This window comes from Pipistrellus kuhlii, unplaced genomic scaffold, assembly GCF_014108245.1.
Source record: "Pipistrellus kuhlii isolate mPipKuh1 unplaced genomic scaffold, mPipKuh1.p scaffold_m20_p_3, whole genome shotgun sequence".
Classification (NCBI taxonomy): domain Eukaryota; kingdom Metazoa; phylum Chordata; class Mammalia; order Chiroptera; family Vespertilionidae; genus Pipistrellus; species Pipistrellus kuhlii.
The window spans coordinates 173,492,451-173,511,731 of record NW_023425529.1 but is presented as its reverse complement, the minus strand read 5'-3'; the positions used below and the strand labels follow the sequence as shown (position 1 = coordinate 173,511,731).

General features: G+C 39.1%; 1 protein-coding gene across 1 annotated transcript; it reads left to right on the top strand.

Annotated features, from left to right (window-relative positions):
* Positions 1 to 2,751: 2,751 nt before the first annotated feature.
* LEPROTL1 (leptin receptor overlapping transcript like 1) lies at positions 2,752 to 15,271 on the top strand. Its single transcript, XM_036458309.2, has 4 exons — positions 2,752 to 3,065; positions 10,481 to 10,556; positions 11,734 to 11,920; positions 13,021 to 15,271. Exons 1-4 carry the CDS (start codon positions 3,050 to 3,052, stop codon positions 13,135 to 13,137), a joined length of 396 nt encoding a protein of 131 aa, XP_036314202.1. The 5' UTR covers positions 2,752 to 3,049; the 3' UTR covers positions 13,138 to 15,271.
* Positions 15,272 to 19,281: the final 4,010 nt, after the last annotated feature.

Genomic DNA, 19,281 nt, shown 5'->3' with positions numbered 1-19,281 from the left:
AAAGATAAAAAAATTATATCCGGAATTTCCCTCAAAATAATATGGGCAAAATAATATAATAGGTGGGGAGAAGTTGATGGGGAGTATACATAAAACATTAATAATGTGTTAACTATTAAAGATAGGTGATGGAACATGGAAATTCATTATACTATTTAACTACCTTTTATATATTTAAAAATTTTCCATAATAAAGAGGGGGTTTTTTTAACTTAAAAAAAAAAATACTACAACTAAACTCTTCTCTGAGGTTTCTCTGACTTGATCTGTAAGCATTAGTAATTCCACCCAGCTGGTATGGTTTAGTGGCTGAGTGCTGACCCATGCACCAAGAGGTTACTGGTTCAGTCCCTGGTCAGGGCCCGTGCCCGAGTTGCAAATTCAATCCCTGGTGTGGACTATGCATAAGTCAGCCAATCGATACTTCTCTGTCATCAATGTTTCTATCTCTCTCTCCCTTTCTTTTCCTCTCTTTCTAAAAATCAATACAAATATGTTTAACTTTAAAAAGAGTAATTCCAAATTAACAAAATTGTAAGAATTAAATCAGATTAAATCAATAGCTCTCTCTCTCTCACCCTCATCCCCATCTTTGTGAATTAACTTTGGAGGGCAGCAAGCCATCTGAAAAAAAAGTTTTGCACCTATGAAAGATTATTATATAATATGTAGAGAACATTTAAAGGATAGAACATTACTGTTTAAGATTCACTTGGCAAACTGATGAAGAAAACTAACATTCAGCCCTTTCAGAAAATTATTTTCAAGCTTTAGTTTGCATAGGAAATCTTTAGGGTGCTTGTTAAAATTTCAGATTCTAGGCTCTGCCCACAAAAGTTCTGATTCAGAATGTCTGGAGTGCATTTTTAGGAAGCATCCCAACGAATTCTGTTGTAGGTGGTCTTTGAAATACCACCTTTGAACATACTGTTTTAAGATCTCAAGTAACTCTAGACAACATCTGTAGACCAAAAATAGTCCTTAGGGTCTCTGTGGAACTCATGCAAAAGTCAAAAGAACACAAATTCTTAGGATTCAGTGACTATGGAAGCAAAAGATCCCTCTGACCTAAAAATAAATAAATAAATAAATAAATAAAAAATCCCAGTTGTCCATAACATCATCAAGGACAAATGTCTGTAATGCCTAACCTATCATGTTCACAAGAGGAAACTAGGAAACTAGCCTTTAACTCTGCCACCAGAGCTTCTGGAAGCTCCATAAGGCTTCCTAAAATGTGACCTTTCTCCATGAGCCAAACCGTGAGCCTATGAGATGAGAATGTATCACTCTCCAATACACCACCACCTATCAGCTGTCTCTCTGCTATGTTCTCTCAGACATCCCTGCTTTCAAGGATGGAATACTGTGGAACAAAACAAAAGGTGTTAGTGGCTGAGTATTTAGGATGGAATCCTTTGCTTCTCCAGGAATTCTACCTACCCCTTCCAAGATGGTTGGTGAGCACATGTCGGCTTCAATTTAGAAAACAAAGCTAGTGGTTTCACACATTGTCTCAAAAGTAACATTTCCACAACGTATGTTCAAGTGTGCCTTGTGGTTTTGCTACCACCATCCTTAAATGGAAACTTTTTTCATGGTAAGACGACAGAACTTTTTGTGCTAACCTGAACAGAAAAAAAATTCTCCTCCACGAGACACCTTTAGGCTTATTTGGGGCATCAAGCCTCAAGAAGAGACCCGTTTGAAATTTTGTATTTTTGAAAGTATTCAACCCTGAAAGCAGTGGAGGGAAGCAGGGTACCTTTAGTCCCCAGTAGCTCTCATTTTAAAGCAGGTTGGAAATACTTCTTCTAACCACACACTCACAAGGTCTTCTAAGCCAGTTTATCTTGATCTGATGACTGAAAAGATTTCAATTCAAATCTTGCGTAGGTCACCCACCTCCACTAGGATCTTTTTAAAAACCTTCAAAAGGTTCTCACTGCCGGGAGGAGGGGGCGGGGCCTCCTTCTACAGGACCTTGCTGTAGAACCAGACTGCCCACCCCAAAACCCAGCAATCCCACTGATCTTTCTCTTCTCCAGGCTCGCAGTTTGCTGGCCAAGCTCATCACCTCCACCCCCTCCACGAACACAATCCCCTCCGAATGAGTGCTTTTCCCTCTTGTCTAGTTACACAGGCTCATTCCTCCTTTGTTCCTTCCTCTGGGAAATCTACTGACTGATCGAAATCGAAGGCTTTCCTAAACTATTGACGCATCTTCCTAGCAAGTATCATTGTCGAAATTCCACGCCTTTTTTTTTTTTTTTTTAATCTGTCTCTCTCTTTAAGCTCCTGGAGGGCAGAAACCGTACCTTTTTTTGCTGACAACATAGTAAATGTTCAATAAATTTCTACCATGACTTAAATAAATGCATTTGTACCTCTGCTGCTTTCTTTTTCCTAGCCCCGTTTGTCCAAACAAACAAACAACAACAAAAACAATAACAGCGATTCTGAGTGACTCCCCAGAGATGGCGTTTGCACCAAATCCACCTTTCCCGGTGTCCCGCTGCTCCGGTCTCAGGGGCTGGGCCTCGCAGAACCCCAGTTCTGGGTCGGAACCCAAGGAGCCAAGTACAGACTAGCCGTACTTTTTTATTTCAAGGCTGGGAGAAATGGGTGCGCTTTGAAGATCGCCAATTCATCACACCACGCCTCCCAGCGTCGAGGCCCCCTCCCCTTCCCCCTCCCCCTTCCCCTCCTCCGGCTCCAAGAAGAAGGAACGTTGCGGGGACCAGAGAGAAGCCTCGGAACCGGGCTTCCGCCACCCAAGGAGCAACGCCCCGGAAACGGGCCGCGGGGAGAGCCTCCGAGGGCGGCGACCAGCCGAGGACCCGCGCCGGGAAGGAAGGGGTCGGCCCGCGCGCCCCCCGCGCCCCCCGCGCCCCCGCGCGAGCGCGAGCCGCCGGCGGAAGTCGTGCGTCGCGCACTTCCGGGTGTTGTCTGGTCGCCGCCGCCGCCGCCGCTGCCGCTGCGCGTCTCTGGTCTCCGGGCCGCCGCCGCCGCCGCCTCGGGTCCTGGAGCCAGGAGCGACGTCACCGCCATGGCTGGCATCAAAGGTGGGCCTGGGGCGCGGGGCCCCGGGGGGCTGGGGGGCCGCCCGCGCCGAGGGGGAGGGCGCCCCACACGGCCCCCCGCACGCCGCCGCCCCCGCCCCCGCCCCGTCCCAGCCTCTGGGCGGGGTGGGCGCGGCGCCCTCCCCGATGGGACGGCCGGGGTCCCGGCTCCTCGGCCAGCCCCCCACTTTCAGCTCGTCTCCTCCGCCAGCCCCTCTCTCTCCCCCCACCCATCGCCCCCGGGACAGAGCATGAAGTGGCCCGCGGTCTGTTCAAAGTCCCGCGGCTAGTAACTCGTTTTGCAGGAGTTTGCATCCCAGATAGAGGGGGCACAAAGTGTGCGTTTGAGGGGGGCTGAGACCGCGAAAGATGGCAGGTATGGGGTGTCCTTTCCCACTTAAAGGCGCAAGTGCGATCGTGGGGCGCCGAGCCGAACCCAGAGGCGCTGCAGCGCCCCGGAAGGGTTAAGGCGGCTCTTCCCTCTTCCCGAAACCTGGGCGATCGCATCCTCCCCGGACCCTGCTCAGAGCTCTCCACGCTCCTGCAGCTGGTGCATCCCATCCAAATTGTGATGTGTGAGCCCTAGGCTAGACCCTGGAGGCAGCCCCAAAGTGTTACTCTTTTTTTTTTTTTTTAATATGACCTTTATTGAGCTTATCCACCAGAGTGGAAATAATGTCTGTACAAAACCAAATGTTTGTTACTATTACTTCTGCACCACAATTAAAATCCAGTTTTTTTTTAAAAGCAGTCAACTCAATCAAAACCCACTACTTCAGAATCAATAGCTTCTTTGAAGCTACAGTAACACTTAAATATGGTTAAGACTCGAATGCAGAAGTTTGGTTGGTTGGAAAGCTAATTAAACTTCCAACTTGCTCAAAGGCAAAATTGTGTTTTTCACAGAGATGTAGTCCACTGGAATCACCAACCCTGGACAGCTGTTAAGAGTATTTAGAGTCCAGATATAATATGAAATCCAGGCATCCTGTTGTCAAAGTGTTCCTCTTCTCTGCCCTTCGCCACACTTGAAGGTTGAGGCTCTCAGTTTTTCACATTTCAGAGTTTTCGTGTAGTTGGGTTTTTAAAAGAAGAAATAGTTTAAAACTTAGTGGGGAAAAATTCGTCCTTTGATCGTATCTTTTCTTTAGAAATAGGAAGGTTGCATTCTTCCCAACTCGTAGTTTTGTTCATGTGATTATTAGAAGCAGATACCATTAACAACGTTTTCAACTTGACAATGAACTTCCTTGATTTCCTGACTTTCGGCTTTGTAAAAGGGGCAGCAAAGCAAGAAAGTGAAGAACTTTAATAGCAATGTGTTTTTTCCCCTCTGTATTTTATTTCCTTTAAGGACAACTTTTGAGCTGCTTTCCCAGAGTCACTTTAAAAAAAAAAAAAAAAACAAAAAAACACTTTCTGGTTTATTTTTCATTTCTGGAAACATGTTGTTTCCCATATGAAACTTTGTCATCTGAGCAACTAAGAGCCTTTATGATCTTCTTTTGAACCATAATAGACCCTTTTAAATGCTTTTGTGAAAGGCAGTGAGTGTAGAAGGCTGTGGTTTTTAGGATGTTGCCAGGTTCCCTGTTCTTCCTCATTTCTTCGGTGTCATTAATGCAGGAGTCTCTTAAAATAACTGTAATTTCTTCCTGTAAGCCTAGGTAAATAAATATTAACTGGGTGAAAGTGTCTTAGATGGAATTGTACTTAACATTCTTTGTTTCAGTAAGATTTTCTGATTGTTACGATTATAACTATCAAGATATTTTCTTCCTGTTGGCCTGTTTTAGTAAGGAAGAGTGTTGCTATAATTGGAATCAATTGTTTGTTTCTTGAGCCACTTGCCTGTTGCTTTGTTACATATTGGCTTTTTCTGGTAACTGCTAGGTTAGGGAACTGGTCCCCTTTTCTATCCTAATTTCTAATCACAGAACCAGCACCCTGTCTCTAGATGTAGTTTAGATAATTGGGCTGTTCTATCCATCACTACTGTGGAGATGAGGCTTTGGGAAGAGAAATCAGACTCATCTAAGATTGCTTCCAAATGTTGCATCACTCAATGACAGTATAAATTCTTGTCTTGTTGATGTCATCCAGGACAACCATTTATACACAAATGATGAAATAATACTGGAGAAACTTTAAAAGTTTTAGGAACACTTTTTAGCACTTTATTTAAACCCCATTGGCTTTTATTCATTATGACTAGGTGGTGACATGTCACATAAAATTTTTTTATACCAGAATCATATCTTATTTATTTTTTAAAATATACTCCTTTATTGATTTCAGAGAGGAAGGAAGAGGGAGAGAGAGAGAGAAATATCAGTGATGAGAGAGAATCATTGATCGGCTGCCTCCTGCACACACACACCTCCGCCCTCCACTGGGGATTGAGCCCTCAACCCAGGCATGTGCCCTTGGCCAGAATCGAACCTGGGACCCTTCAGTCCTCAGGCTGATGCTCTATCCACTGAGCCAAACCGGCCAGGGCAATCATACCTTTTTTTAGTTCCTTGATTTTTTTAAAAAAGAAATTGTCTTTTATTAAGTTTTTAAGAATTTAGATTTTCTTTTTTTTATAAGAACATAAATAGTTGTTCTCTGTCACAGAACAGAGTTACCCTCAGAGACCAAGTCCTCAGACTACTTGCCGCTTGGCCAAGATGACAGAAAAGTAGTATGCTTTTGGAGGATTTCTCTGTCTGATTTACTTTTCAGTCTCCTCCTTCCAGTCAGAGGCCAGATCTTGCTTATATGCAATTCTACCTCCTCTTTCTCATTTGTTTTGATATGGGGAACAAGATAATCAAATGTATAAAATTTTATGTCACAAGATGTGGGTAACTGATCTTTTCACCTAGTTTTGCTCTGGACACATGAATTGCTATGAAAACATATATGCTTGGATGATTTTTTCCCTTATTTTTTTTTATTAAATTATTATCTGTGTACATATCTTACCATTGCCGCCCCCCCCCCCCCACATACATGCCCTTCCTCCCCAGAGCTTTGTGTCCATTGGTTATACTTATATGCATGTATACAAGTCCTTCGGTTGATCTCTTATCTCCCCCAGATCTCCCTCCCCTCCCCGCTGTAATTTGACAGTCTGCTTGTTGCTTTACTGTCTCTATATCTTTCTTTTGGTTCATCAGTTTATCCTGGATGATTCCTTAAAATAAAAATGTTTTGCCCGGCCAGCATGGCTCCGTGGTTGGGAATTGACCTGTGATCCAAGAGGTCACAGTTTGATTCCTGGTCAGGGCACCATCCACAGTGTGGGGTGTGCAGGAGGCAGCCGATCAATGATTCTCTCTCATTGTCGATGTTTCTCTCTCCCTTTCCCTTTTCCCCTGAGACATCAATATAAATATATTTTTAAAAAATAAAAATGTTTCATTCTGCCAAAATTCACACACAATAATTATTTTACAAAATATGAATAAATAACCTCTGAATAAGAGCCTAAGAGTTTGTTTATAAAAAATGTTAACTTTATGCCCTGGCCAATGTGGCTCAGTTGGTTGAGCATCGGCCTATGTACCAAAAGGTCACTGTTTGGTTCCCAGTCAGGGCACATCCCCAGTAGGGCGTGTGCAAGAGGCAACCCATCGGTGTTTCTCTCTCTCCCTTCCTCTCAAAAATCAATAAAAACGTATTTTTCAAAAAAGAATATTAGCTTTAGTGTATGGGTTTTGTGACATATATTTTGTCTTTTTAGTGACCTTTATTTCCTACAGGATCCTAAGCTATTCTGGGTAAATGGACTTCTGAATGATAAAGGGGTTCTTGTATAGTATTTATAGTGGTGAACTTAGCTATTTGGCAGCACATTAAAAAAAAAAAAAAAAAAGCAGAGATGACAAATATCTCTAGTGTTCAGAGGGTTATTTGCATTCTCAGATCTAGTACAACTGTCATAGGAGAAAGTACTGACACTCAGATGAAATCACTGATTTTAGACAGAGAAGGCTGGTAGGAGATAGGACCCAGCATCTCTTGATTTTCAGTTAGGGACTGTATCTGTCTACCCTACTACATCAGACACACTATCTTCCCCTTCCCTCCCCATCCTCCCCTTTTCTCCCCTTCCCGCCCCCCACTCCCCTGTATTCCAGCTCTTCTACCCTTCCCCCCCCCCCCAGTCTGCTCCCCTCCCTTTCTCCCACCCACCCCTTTCATTCCTTTCATTAACTCTGCCGATATTAATTATCATTTAAGTGTTAAGTGCTGGGGCATGAGCATCAACAACAGAAAAACGTTTTCTCTTGTGTAGCCAACAGTTTAAAAGGAAAGTCAAATACAAATCAATGTACATCACAGCTGTGATAACTGAACAAAGGGGAGGTGTACAGTGTAAGACAAGCATGTCATACTCTCAGCCCACGGGCCGCACGCAGCCCACAACGAATATTTATGCCGCCCAGTCAATGAAACAGTATGTTAGAAACATTTTAATAAAAATTTGTAACTTAATTTTTACAATATCCTATTATACAAAATTATTTTTTAAATATATTTTATTGATTTTTTTACAGAGAGGAAGAGAGAGGGATAGAGAGTTAGAAACACCGATGAGAGAGAATCATCGATCAGCTGCCTCTTGCACACCCCGTACTGGGGATGTGCCCACAACCAAGGTACATGCCCTTGACCTGAATCAAGCCTGGGACCTTTCAGTCCGCAGGCCGAGGCTCTATCCACTGAGCCAAACCGGTTTCACATAATTATTAATAACGAACTACAACATTCACTAATGACCGATTACTAGAATCCAGTGGCATTCATTTCCCTTCCATGCCGTCTGCGAAGGCGCACCATTTCTCTCCACTAATACTAGCAGCGAATATTTTAGCAACCGATTGCCACCTTATTAGTCTTGTGCTGACTTGTTTAGTGTGTGCAACAGGAAATATCTCGCTTTCGGAGAAGAGGAAAAATAGGTTTATTTGCATTGCACTTATTAATTTGTGCAGTTTATTCAGTGTCTGGTGAGTGTTCAAGAAAAACTATTAACTTTCATTAAAATGTTACTTTATGTTAACAATGACTCATTTACGTCAGCCCTTTGTATTCAGCATGTCCTATTGCAGTAAACCTGCTTTTTTTAATGAAAATTGAAGCTTTGGGGTTTTTTTTCGGCCCACATAAACTTAAACCTTGTTTATTTGGCCCGTGTTAGCCTTTGCATTTGACATGCTTGGTGTAAGGAGAGCCTCTGCACATGCATGTCCCTCTGCAGAGTTCCCCCAGATGTCCACAGGGTCCAGTTTCTCATTTCCTATAGGTGTCTATTCATTGGCACCTCATCAGAGATGCCTTCCCATGCCTCTGTGTCTAGACTAGCACTCTCCCCTTACCCTATCTGATTTCTTTTCATGGCACTGACATTTATTTGCTGACTTTTTAATTTTTTTTAAATACATTTTTATTGATGTCAGAGAGGAGGGAGGGAGAGAGAGAAACATCAATGAGAGAGAATCATTGATCGGCTGCCTCCTGCAGGCCCCACGCTGGGGATTGAGCTGCCACCTGGGCCTGTGCCCTGACCAGGTTCATAGGTTGTGACCCCCTGATCATAGGTTGGCACCCAACCTGTGACGGCTGGCTGACTCTTTAAATATCATTTATTCTCCTGTTAGAATGTAAGCTTCATGAGAGTAAGAGCTTTGAATTTTTTATTTTTAATGATTTTAGAGAGGAAGGCGGGAGAGAGTGAGAGAGAGAGAGAGACATCCATCAGCTGCCTTCTGCACATGCCATGGTTTCTACCACTTCTGGGTACTGACATGGTCGTACTGAGCCACACTGGCCAGGGCAAGGGCTTTGATTTTTTTCCATCGCTTTATCTTCAGAATCAAGAATAGTGAGTGAGATATAATAGGTGCTCAATAGCTATTTTTTGAATGACTGAATATAATAGGAGGTTTGGAAAAAATTTACTAGGGAAGAAATACTTGAGCTGAGATCTGAATGAAGAGTAGAAATTAACTTGGAGGAAAGAGGAAGGAGGAGGAGGACAAGAATGCAAGCTCCCTGAGTGAAAGGGCCTTATCATTTATTAACATATCCCCAGCGCCTGTTACATATTTGGTGCTCAGTAAATATTTTTTGAGTGAAATGAATGAATAAAGCTCTGTCTGAGGTATAAGAGACAACAGGTGGAGCCCGCCGATTCCCAGCAAAGGAGAGAGGGCCAGTGTCACTGGGTGCAGAGGGTGGTTTAGTAGCCCATAGTGATTGATGTGTGTCAGGGGAAGTAAACAGGGCAGATTATGAAGACATACTAGGTAACTGAACAAGCGGATGGTAAATTCAGTAATACCCTAATCATTTACATTTTATTCCCTATAAACGTCTCACTTGCTGTAAAATTAAAATGCAAACTTTTCAGTAACTGAAAATACTATGACATTAAGGACTAAGTAAATGTGTGCAGGGTTGATATAAGCTACATCAGTGGTCGGCAAACTGCGGCTCTGTTGACAAATGAGTTTGCCGACCACTGACCTACATCAATGGTGAAAACTAAATGTGCCAGGCTACCACGTCAGTGGGATTCCTTGATTTTGCTCACTTTAATTCAGAGAAGTATATTGGTACTTGGCAACATTTAACCCCTTTATAATTAGTTTTGGTTTATATATGTTAGATTTTTGTCTTGACAACTTTTTAGGCTTTCTACAAATCTTTGGGATTTTAACTACATCACTAAAAAAAGACATGTTATTCTTTTAGGCACATAGTTGCAGAAATGCTGGTTATATAGAACTGGACATAAATTGGTCATTTATTTGCTTAATTCTAGGCCATCAATTAACTATGCCTATTCACGAAAGTTATTTCTATTCACTGATATATGTGAAAATCCTTTGTAAAATATAATGCTTCGAATAAGTATGTGTGTCTAACTTGAGAAACTATCTTATTAGTTTTGTGTATATTTGCAGTGTGTAAGAAGCAAAACCTGAGCCAGCTAGATTTTCCCAAAGAAGGACAAGTCCAGTAAAGCTGACAGTGCGGAGTTTCTCCACATAATTGCTTTTCAGAACTACAGTGATCTTGGAGTCAATATAGTACTGATGTCTGGAGGAGCATTGATCTTATAGGTTGAGAACAGAATCAGGAAATTCAGAGGCATGCTAGCAAAAGGTCAGGGCTTTGAAAACCAACATTGCTTCATTTTGCCTTGAAGATGCTACAGAAGACTTACTGTATGACTAGGTAACTTACACATTGAAAGGTAACTCACTTCCAGTACATTTGGTTTTGCGTGCATTGTTTTGCTTTTTACTTCTGGGATTACAAGTGATGTTCAGACTGCTAATAATAATAATAATAATAATAATAATAATAATATTGATTTAGTTTAATTACAATTTCTACTTGATTTTTTATTACCTTTGCAGCTTTGATTAGTTTGTCCTTTGGAGGAGCAGTTGGGCTGATGTTTTTGATGCTTGGATGTGCCCTTCCAATATACAAGTATGTAAAATGTTTGTGGGGTTTTTTTTGCAAATATAAGAATTACATTTTTCTGCTTTTAAAGCTCAAAAAACATTTTTTTTTACTGCTATAGAAGTAATCCTGAGAAACCATCTTAAAAAGAATGAGGAAGTGCTGTAATTGCTAATATGTAAAGTTCAAGATATATTGTTAAATGGGAAAGTGCAGTGATTCATTCATAATTTTAAAGTGTTTATCGAATAGAAAGATGGAAGGGTCCACAAGAAGCTTAAGAGAATAGGAAGGACAAAGCAGAGATGTGGGCAGCTTTGGGTTTTCTCTTTCTGTGCTTTTGTATTGTTTGAGGTTCTTTTCTTAAGCATATGTTCATTTGCAATTTTTTTTCTATTCTCAGAAATATCTAGGAAGAGATTTTTAGTAAAAACATAGATAAAGCTTTGCTTAGTATAAGCCTGCATGAATGAATCTTCACTCTGATGTGTATTTTAGCTTAACCTTGTATTTTAAAATAATTATCGACTATCAGAATTTGTAAAAATAGTACAGAGCAGCCCCTGGTACCCTTCACACAGTTTCCCCTCAGTAATCCTGTCTCACATAGGTATAATTTTATTACTGTAACCAGAAAATGACAATACAGTAGCTGAACTACAAACTAAAAGCCATCTGTCTTTATTGTAATAAATTCTATATTCTGGCTTAAAGTTTTCAATATTACTTTCAGTTCATTTTCTCTACTTTGATTTTTTATATTTGGGTAGTGCCGAGTGACCTAAGAAAAGTTTGGAGGTGTGCCAGTTCTATGCTAAGGCAGGATATCATTGAAGTCAAGGGCATGACTTGTGAATTTAAAAATCACTGTGATAACATTCCCATTTTCCTATGCCTCTTTATTTATAATGTAAAATAAAATATAGTTTGAATTTTAGGCCTTGATTCGAACTGTTTTAATTTATAAAGCATTTTCTTTTAACATAAGAAATATTTTACTAATTGTATCATAATTAACATTGGGAATAGTATGATTCTAAATGTTCCTCTTTTTGGTGTTCAGGTTATAGCTTATGTTTAAATTGTATCATGTTTTGTATATTGTAATATTTCTTTGGTCCTTATTTTTTAAAAGCATTTTTTTATGTGTTGAAAAATGATATAAATAGCAAAACTGCATTAACTTATTTTTTTCTTTTTCTAGCCAATACTGGCCCCTCTTTGTTCTGTTTTTTTACATCCTTTCACCTATTCCATACTGCATAGCAAGAAGACTAGTGGATGATACAGATGCTATGAGTAACGCTTGTAAGGAACTTGCCATCTTTCTCACAACGGGCATTGTTGTCTCAGCTTTCGGACTCCCTATTGTATTTGCCAGAGCACACCTAGTAAGTGAACACATTCTTCCCTAATGTAAAGCTTTTTTCAGGAAAAACTTTTTGTTAAAATGGCACGAAAAAGTGATGAGACAAGGGAGCCTCTGGATAGAGATTTAGAAATGTACTTTTGTTAACTGATAAAAATGGTATTGGAGAGCATGGCTCAGGTGTGCAGCATGGTTGGCTTACCGGTACTTTGCTATCAGAATTGGGCACAAAAGCTAATCAATCAGGTGCTGAACAACTATAAGCCTGTGCTGTACAAATGGAAACAGGGAAGACCCAAGGAAATCTGTATTCTTTGCAGATGGGGAAGTACAAAAGAGAAGGCTGGGTTACATATACTCAGTTCTTCCTCCCAAACTCGCCAGTCATAGGTTCCCTCTTTCATCTCTGGGGAAGTAGAGAAAACAGAAAAGATGGGGCCTGGCCACCCTTCCATACTGCTCCTGTCCCTTTAAAGGAATGTACATTAGTATGTTTTCACCTCTGATACTATCAATATAATCTTCTCTATATATATTGGAGTTTTTTGTTGATTTTTGTATTTTAATCCGCTCTCTAGATAAAATTTTATTTATTTTTTTAATATTTTATTGATTTTTTACAGAGAGGAAGAGAGAGGGATAGAGAGTTAGAAACATTGATGAGAGAGAATCCTCTATCAGCTGCCTCTTGCACACCCCCTCCTGGGGATGTGCCCACAACCAAAGTACATGCCCTTGACCAGAATTGAACCCGGGACCTTTCAGTCTGCAGACTGACACTCTATCCATTGAGCCAAACCGGTTTCGGCTGCTCTCTAGATAAAATTTTAGATTCACTAAAGAAGAGTTGGAGCAAATGTCTTTATAAACAGAAAATTGTAGAATTCTATGCTGCCTTCTCATAGCCCAGAAGGCAACAAGCTTGTTTTGAATAGTGAATCATCTTTCCCTGGCTTTCTCTTTTTAAAGGAACTAGAGATAAACACAAACAGTAAAATAGAGGTACTATTAATTGTTCAGTAATGTCTTAGATCATGATTGGCACATAACTAGAGCCTTGCTTTGCTTTTCACTTTGTTTTCATATGTCTATTAACTGAATGTTTATATCTTATTTCCATAGATTGCGTGGGGAGCTTGTGCACTTGTTCTCACAGGAAACACAGTCATCTTTGCAACTATACTGGGCTTTTTCTTGGTCTTTGGAAGCAATGACGACTTCAGCTGGCAGCAATGGTGAAAGAAATTACTGAACTATTGTCAAGTGGACTTCTTGTCATTTGTTGGCCATCCATGCACACAGGAGATGGGGCAGCAATGCTGAATGGTATAGCAAGCCTGTTGGGGTGTTCTAGGTACTCCCTTCTCCCTTTTATTGTAAGCATACTATTTTCACAGAGACTTGCTAAAGGATTAAAAGGATTTTCTCTTTTGGAAAAAAAGCTTGACTGATTTCACACTTATCTATAGTATGCTTTCTGTGGTGTCCTGCTGAATTTAAATATTTATGTGCTTCTCCTGTTCAATTTTTTTTTTTTTTATCAATATGCAGTGTTAAAAAATTTTTTAAGTGTAATAACCATTCACATTGTTAGGAATTAGATTTCTACAGGATATTACTGGGCTAAAGTATATCTTTCAAAATTATTAAACTTTCATGATTACAAAAAGTTAAAGTAAGTTTCAATCAGTCAGGATGACATCACTCCCAATTTTATGCACACATTCAGACTGTTGGCATACCTTATAGACTATATACTACTAAGTGCAAATATAGCTGCGTTTATACCTCAGAAGGGCCAAGCATTAATGCCCGTGCTGGTTTTGCCAGTCAGCAGATGTTTTGTGAGTTTAAAATTATTTTATGGAATTGCTACAAAGAAGTGCTTTTCTTCTCAATTGTCTGAAGAATTTTTTTTTTTGTTAAACTTTAAGGTAAGGGTGTAAAAACAGATTTTTGAGATAAGGTTTTTATTTGTTTATGATAGTTAAAGAGTTGCATTGTGGAAGGAAATGATGTTGAAATTTCATTTTTTGAGTCCTATTTCTATTTCTAAGGGAAATTTTTGATCTTTTATCAGCCTTTCATATTGAACCATAGGTAAAATGGTCATTTGTGGAACTACTACTGATAAGGGAAAGATGTTTGCATCATGTATACAGAAAACCTCTCCTTGCTCCCTCCTTTTAACTTATTTTATACAGTGAATATAGTAAGTAAAATAACTTCAAATATAGTTTAATAACACTTTAAATCAGAGGTGTTTAACTCACCTGGAAAGTAATTGCTATGCCATACACTCAGAGTGCCCCCTGCCCCACAAGGCCTTGGCATGATTAACAGTTGACTTGTTAATCCTGCAGATAATTCATGCATTAACAATTTAAGATTTAGACAATGGTCATTGTAGTTCTTATTCCTTAATGTTATTTGTAATTTAAAACTATTTAAGACAAGTTTCTTGTATACCTCTCAATTGTTTTCATTTTTATTCCATCACAATAGAGCTGCAGTTTCCTTTTAAATGGCATTTATTGTGTGAATTAATGCAAAGTAGCCAAATCCAGCTTCGGACACAAACCCAACCTGAAAATTCCCAGTAACCAGGCATGATCAGATTGTAGTGGTTATTTGCAGCTCACAGTTCACAGTTATCAGTACTTTTTTCGGGAGCTTATTATGAAAATGTTTAAATGACAATTTGTTAAGGACATTTGTATGTTTATTCAGTATACTTCCATAAAAAATTGTCTTGCCTTCAGACAAAACTGAGTAATCATGACATCTATCTTTTGTTATTTTATAAAGTTTTCAAGAAAATGGGAACAAATTTTAGGTTTGGTCATCTTTTCACTAAAGGCCACGGGTTTATAAAGCTGCACCCAAGTTATTACGAGGTGGGAAGCAGAATGAAATATCTGCATGTGGTGGTCCCATTTACAGATTAGGCTGAAGATGGGAAGCAGTGCTATAGTCCTGGAGTCTTAAAGAGGAAGGTACAAGTTCACATGAATTAGCTGGTGAAACCGTTGGGAACTCAGTGCCTATAATCTCGATTTTTGGGGGGAGGAAGTACATTCTTTAGTCATTCCCCATTTTCTGTTCCAGAATATCAGCACAGTGCACTGCAACTGTTTCAGTCACTTGGCCATAGACTCCTTTTCTAACAGCTGCATATTCTTTCTGTATACTGATTGCATTGGCGGCATTGTGTCTTTGATCTTGCACACTAGCTTGACATAGTGCTGTCTCTGATTTCTAAGCTAGTTACTTGAGGTATGAATTTTCCATAGAACATGCACTGATACTTCATTGCCATTCGTCTATGGAAAGAAAACTTTTGATGATGAAACAATAAAGATTTTAAATATCATTTTTAGTTTGTGGGTGTTTTTGAAATGAAAATGTGTACTACACACTTCAGTTTCTGAAGTCATTATCCATTTTAATAGTGTAATAGGAAGCAAGAAAGACATGAGTTATAACATTAGACTTTCAGAAGTTTCACTTCCAAAATTAAACTGAAATCATAGTAATAAATATTACAATGAAGCCCTATGAACATTGAGCTTTAGTAATAGGATTGGTAATCTGGGCAGTGAGTTTTACCCAACCTTTTACAAAAACAGCAATAGGAGGTTTTGTTGACATGAAAAGATTACTGATAATCTAAAATTAAATTTTCAGGACACTTTCATGACTGCATGTTTTAATATCTCTATTACCACTTATTATTAGAATATTTTGTTTTTAATAAATCTTTCAAACAGTGAAGAGTAAAAAATTAATCCGTATAATACGATTTGAACAGAGAAAAGTACTCTCTTTTATCAAAATTGAATCTTGTCCCAGTTATCCTAATTATAGTCTCATTATATACTTTATAAAATTCAGATTATAGGTTCTTAGTGTCTGATATGATTTGGGAGATATTGTCAGAATAATCCAGATTTCTAAAGTAACTCTAGAATATTTATATAAAATTTTACTAGATTTTATAAGTCTCATATAACTTTTAGTTAACGCATCAAATATAAAAAGCAGCCATGCAGCATTACTGTTAGTGATACATGTGTGTTTAGATCTCAGAATGCTTTGTGATGTATAAAATGGGTGGGACATGCACATTCATATTTCTTTCATATAATCATGTATTGCCCTTTCAGTAAAGACCAGGAAGCTCTTGTTCTGTTACAAGCCTCCTGATTTTCTGTCATTCCAAGGAAAGCTATCATTTGCTAAATGGAAACCTGAACAAAAGCAAAAGATGTTCATCGTCTGCCAGCAGTGGGATGCAGGCTTTGGCAGAAGTGAGTTTTTTCAGGGGTGGACAGGATTCTGCATCCTATTGCTTTGAACTGGTCATAGGAGATTTGTGACTTTGGCAGTGCCTTCCTGACCTTGGGGTGGTAGAGGAAACTTTCTGACCTCAAGGTTACAGATAGGGGGCCCTGCTAGTGGAAACCTCCCCCAAGCACTGCAATGATTTTTGTTGTTGTTATTCTTATCTTTAAAAATCAACTTTAAGTGCCAAGACAATTCAGTGGGGGAAAGGATAGTATTTTCAACAAACAGTGCTAACACAACTGGATATCCACATGCAAAAGATTGAAATTGAAACCTTACCTTACACTGTATTCAAAAATTAACTCAAAATGAATCGTAAACCTACATGGACAAACTAAACTGCGAAAATCTGAGATTTACGTAAGTATAAATCTTCATGACCTTGGCAAATGACCTTAGGCAATGGTGTCTTAGATGTGACAAGCAACAAGCAGTCAAAGGAAAAATATATAAATTGTGCTTCGTAAACATGAAAGCCTTTTGGCTTCAAAGGACACTATCAAGAAAGTGAAGACAACCCACAGATAGAAGGTATTTTCAGTTATATATCACAAGGATTACATACACAAAATATATAAATAGCTCAAGAGTGGAAAGACAATCTGATTAAGAAATGGGAAACATCCAAATAGCCATTTCTCCAAAGAAGATATAAATGCCAGTAAGCACATGAGAAGATGCTCAACATTATTAGTCATTAAGGAAATCCAAAGGCAAACCACAAAGAAATACCATTTCACATTCCCTAGGCTGGCTAGAATGAAAAAGATAAGTTGGCAAGGATGCAGAAAAATTGGAACCTTCACACATTATTTGGGTTCTAAAATGACTTAGCTGTTTTGTAAAACATTTTGCAGTTTCTCAAAAAGTTAAACATAGCCCTAGCTGGTGTGGCTCAATGGATAGAGCATCAGCCTTTGGACCAAAGGGTCAGGGTCATGTGCTTTGGTTGCAGGCTCCTCCCTGGCCTTGGCCCTGGTTGGGGCTCGTGCAGGAGACAACCAATTGATGTGTTCCTCGCTCATCGAGGTTTCTCTCTGTCTTTCCTTCTCTTTTCCACTCTCCCTAAAAAAGCAATGGAAAAATATCCCTGAATGAGGATTAACAAAAAAAAGGTTAAAAAAAAATGTTAAAAACACATGTTTAACTTAATTGCCACATGATCCAGCAATTTTACTCCTACATATATACCCAAAAGAACTGAAAATGCCTACACAAAAGCTTATACATTATAATAGCTAAAAAGTGAAGTATGTTCTTTTTGTGAAGAGTATATTCAAATTTTTGCACATTTTTATTCTATGGCCTTACTGAGTTGTAAAGTCCTGTGTCAGATTATATGTATTACGTTATTTTACTCCCATTTCTAAAGTTTGTATTTTGCTTTCATAATGTCTTTTAAAAGCCAGAAGTGGTTTTTTTCTTTTGATAAGTCAATTACCAAATTTTTTTGTTTAAAGGTTGTTACTGCGTTTTCTGAGTTTTAAGCATTCTTTGACTACCGCTAACGTCATGAAGGTTTTTCTTCTGTTTCCTTCTAGAAGTTTTATAGACTTATCTCTTACAGTAAGGCCTATGATTCATTTCAAGATATGGTTGTGTGTGGTATGAAATAAGAGTTGAGGCTCCTTTTTTTTCCTCCACATGAATTTTCACTTCCATCACTTTATTGTTAAGACCATTCTTATCCCTTTCAAGCACTTTGGCACTTGTGTAAAAAAATTAACCATGTAAGTGTGAATCTACTGATGCTTTTTTAGTGAGCCTGCCTGCTCTTCAATTTTTTCAAAATTATTTATCTATGCTAAATTCTTAGTACGTTCCTATAAACTTTAGAATTAGCTTGTCAATTTCTGGTTTTTAAAAGCCTCTGGGATTTTGATTGGGATTACATTGAATCTACCGATCAAATTGGAGGAGAATTAAAATCTTAAGTTAACTCTTGCTGCATAACAAACCACCCTCAAACCTATTGGGTTAAATCAACCATCAATTATATAGCGCACCAATCTGCAATTTGGGCAGGACTGAACTGTGAAGGTTCATTTCTGCTCTATATGGTCAGGCTCAGTTTGGGCCTGGTGGATCATCTTCCCAGATGGGGTACCTACGTGGCTGGCAAATTGGCGTTGGCTGTTAATTGGGAGCTCAGCCAAGATGAGATCCAGGCGCCTTGTTTCACTTTCAATGGAAATTTGGCTTCCTCACAACATGATGGCCAGACTAGAACAGATGTCCCAAAACTATTCATAAGTGTATGGCAATTTTGTGACATATCTTGGAAGATATATAGCATCATTTTTGCTATCATCTGTTGGTCAAGCTAGTCAAAAAGTTACCTTCTCCTTGCCCAGGTTCAAGGGAAACAGCCATAAACACTCAATGGGAAAAGTGTCAATGTTACTTTGTAAAAAAAGCATATGGAAAGGAATATATTATGGTATCCATCTTTAGAAAGTATAATCTCCCACAATATTGTGTTTTTCAGTTGATGAGCACAGTATAGCTATGTTGGTTTTTAATTTTTCTCAGCAAATACTTTATAGTTTTTACTGTACAGGTCTTATATTCATTTTACTATATCCCTAAATATTTCAGCTTTTCTGATGCTATATTACCATATTCTCTCTCAAACCTAAAGTACAAAGTATTTTTGCATGGTTTCCATGTCTTTCCTTGTTCCTGTTTAGGAAACTCTATCCAAACACTATTGATACCATAAACAGTAGAATTTCAATTTGTGAAAAGTCATGTGAAGCAAGCAAAGCAGGATGAAGGAGACGGGAATGATGAGGTGGACAGTACGTTTATTTTTGTTGTTGTTGTTAATGCTCACCAGAGAATATTTTTCCATTGATTTTTAGAAAGAGTGAAAGGGAGGTAGAGACAGAGAGAAACATTGATGTGAGAGAGAGACATCGATTGATTGCCTCCCACATGAGCCTTGACCAGGGCAGGGGATTGAGCCTGCAGCCAAGCTACGTGCCCCTGACCGGAATCGAACCTAGGACCCCTCAGGCCGACGCTCTATCCACT

What these genes read in the sequence shown, in the direction of transcription:
- LEPROTL1 (XM_036458309.2), top strand. An exon ending in TGTGCCCTTCCAATATACAA is followed by an intron (nt 10,557 to 11,733) that starts GTATGTAAAATG and finishes TTCTTTTTCTAG; the next exon opens with CCAATACTGGCCCCTCTTTG. An exon ending in TATTTGCCAGAGCACACCTA is followed by an intron (nt 11,921 to 13,020) that starts GTAAGTGAACAC and finishes TTATTTCCATAG; the next exon opens with ATTGCGTGGGGAGCTTGTGC.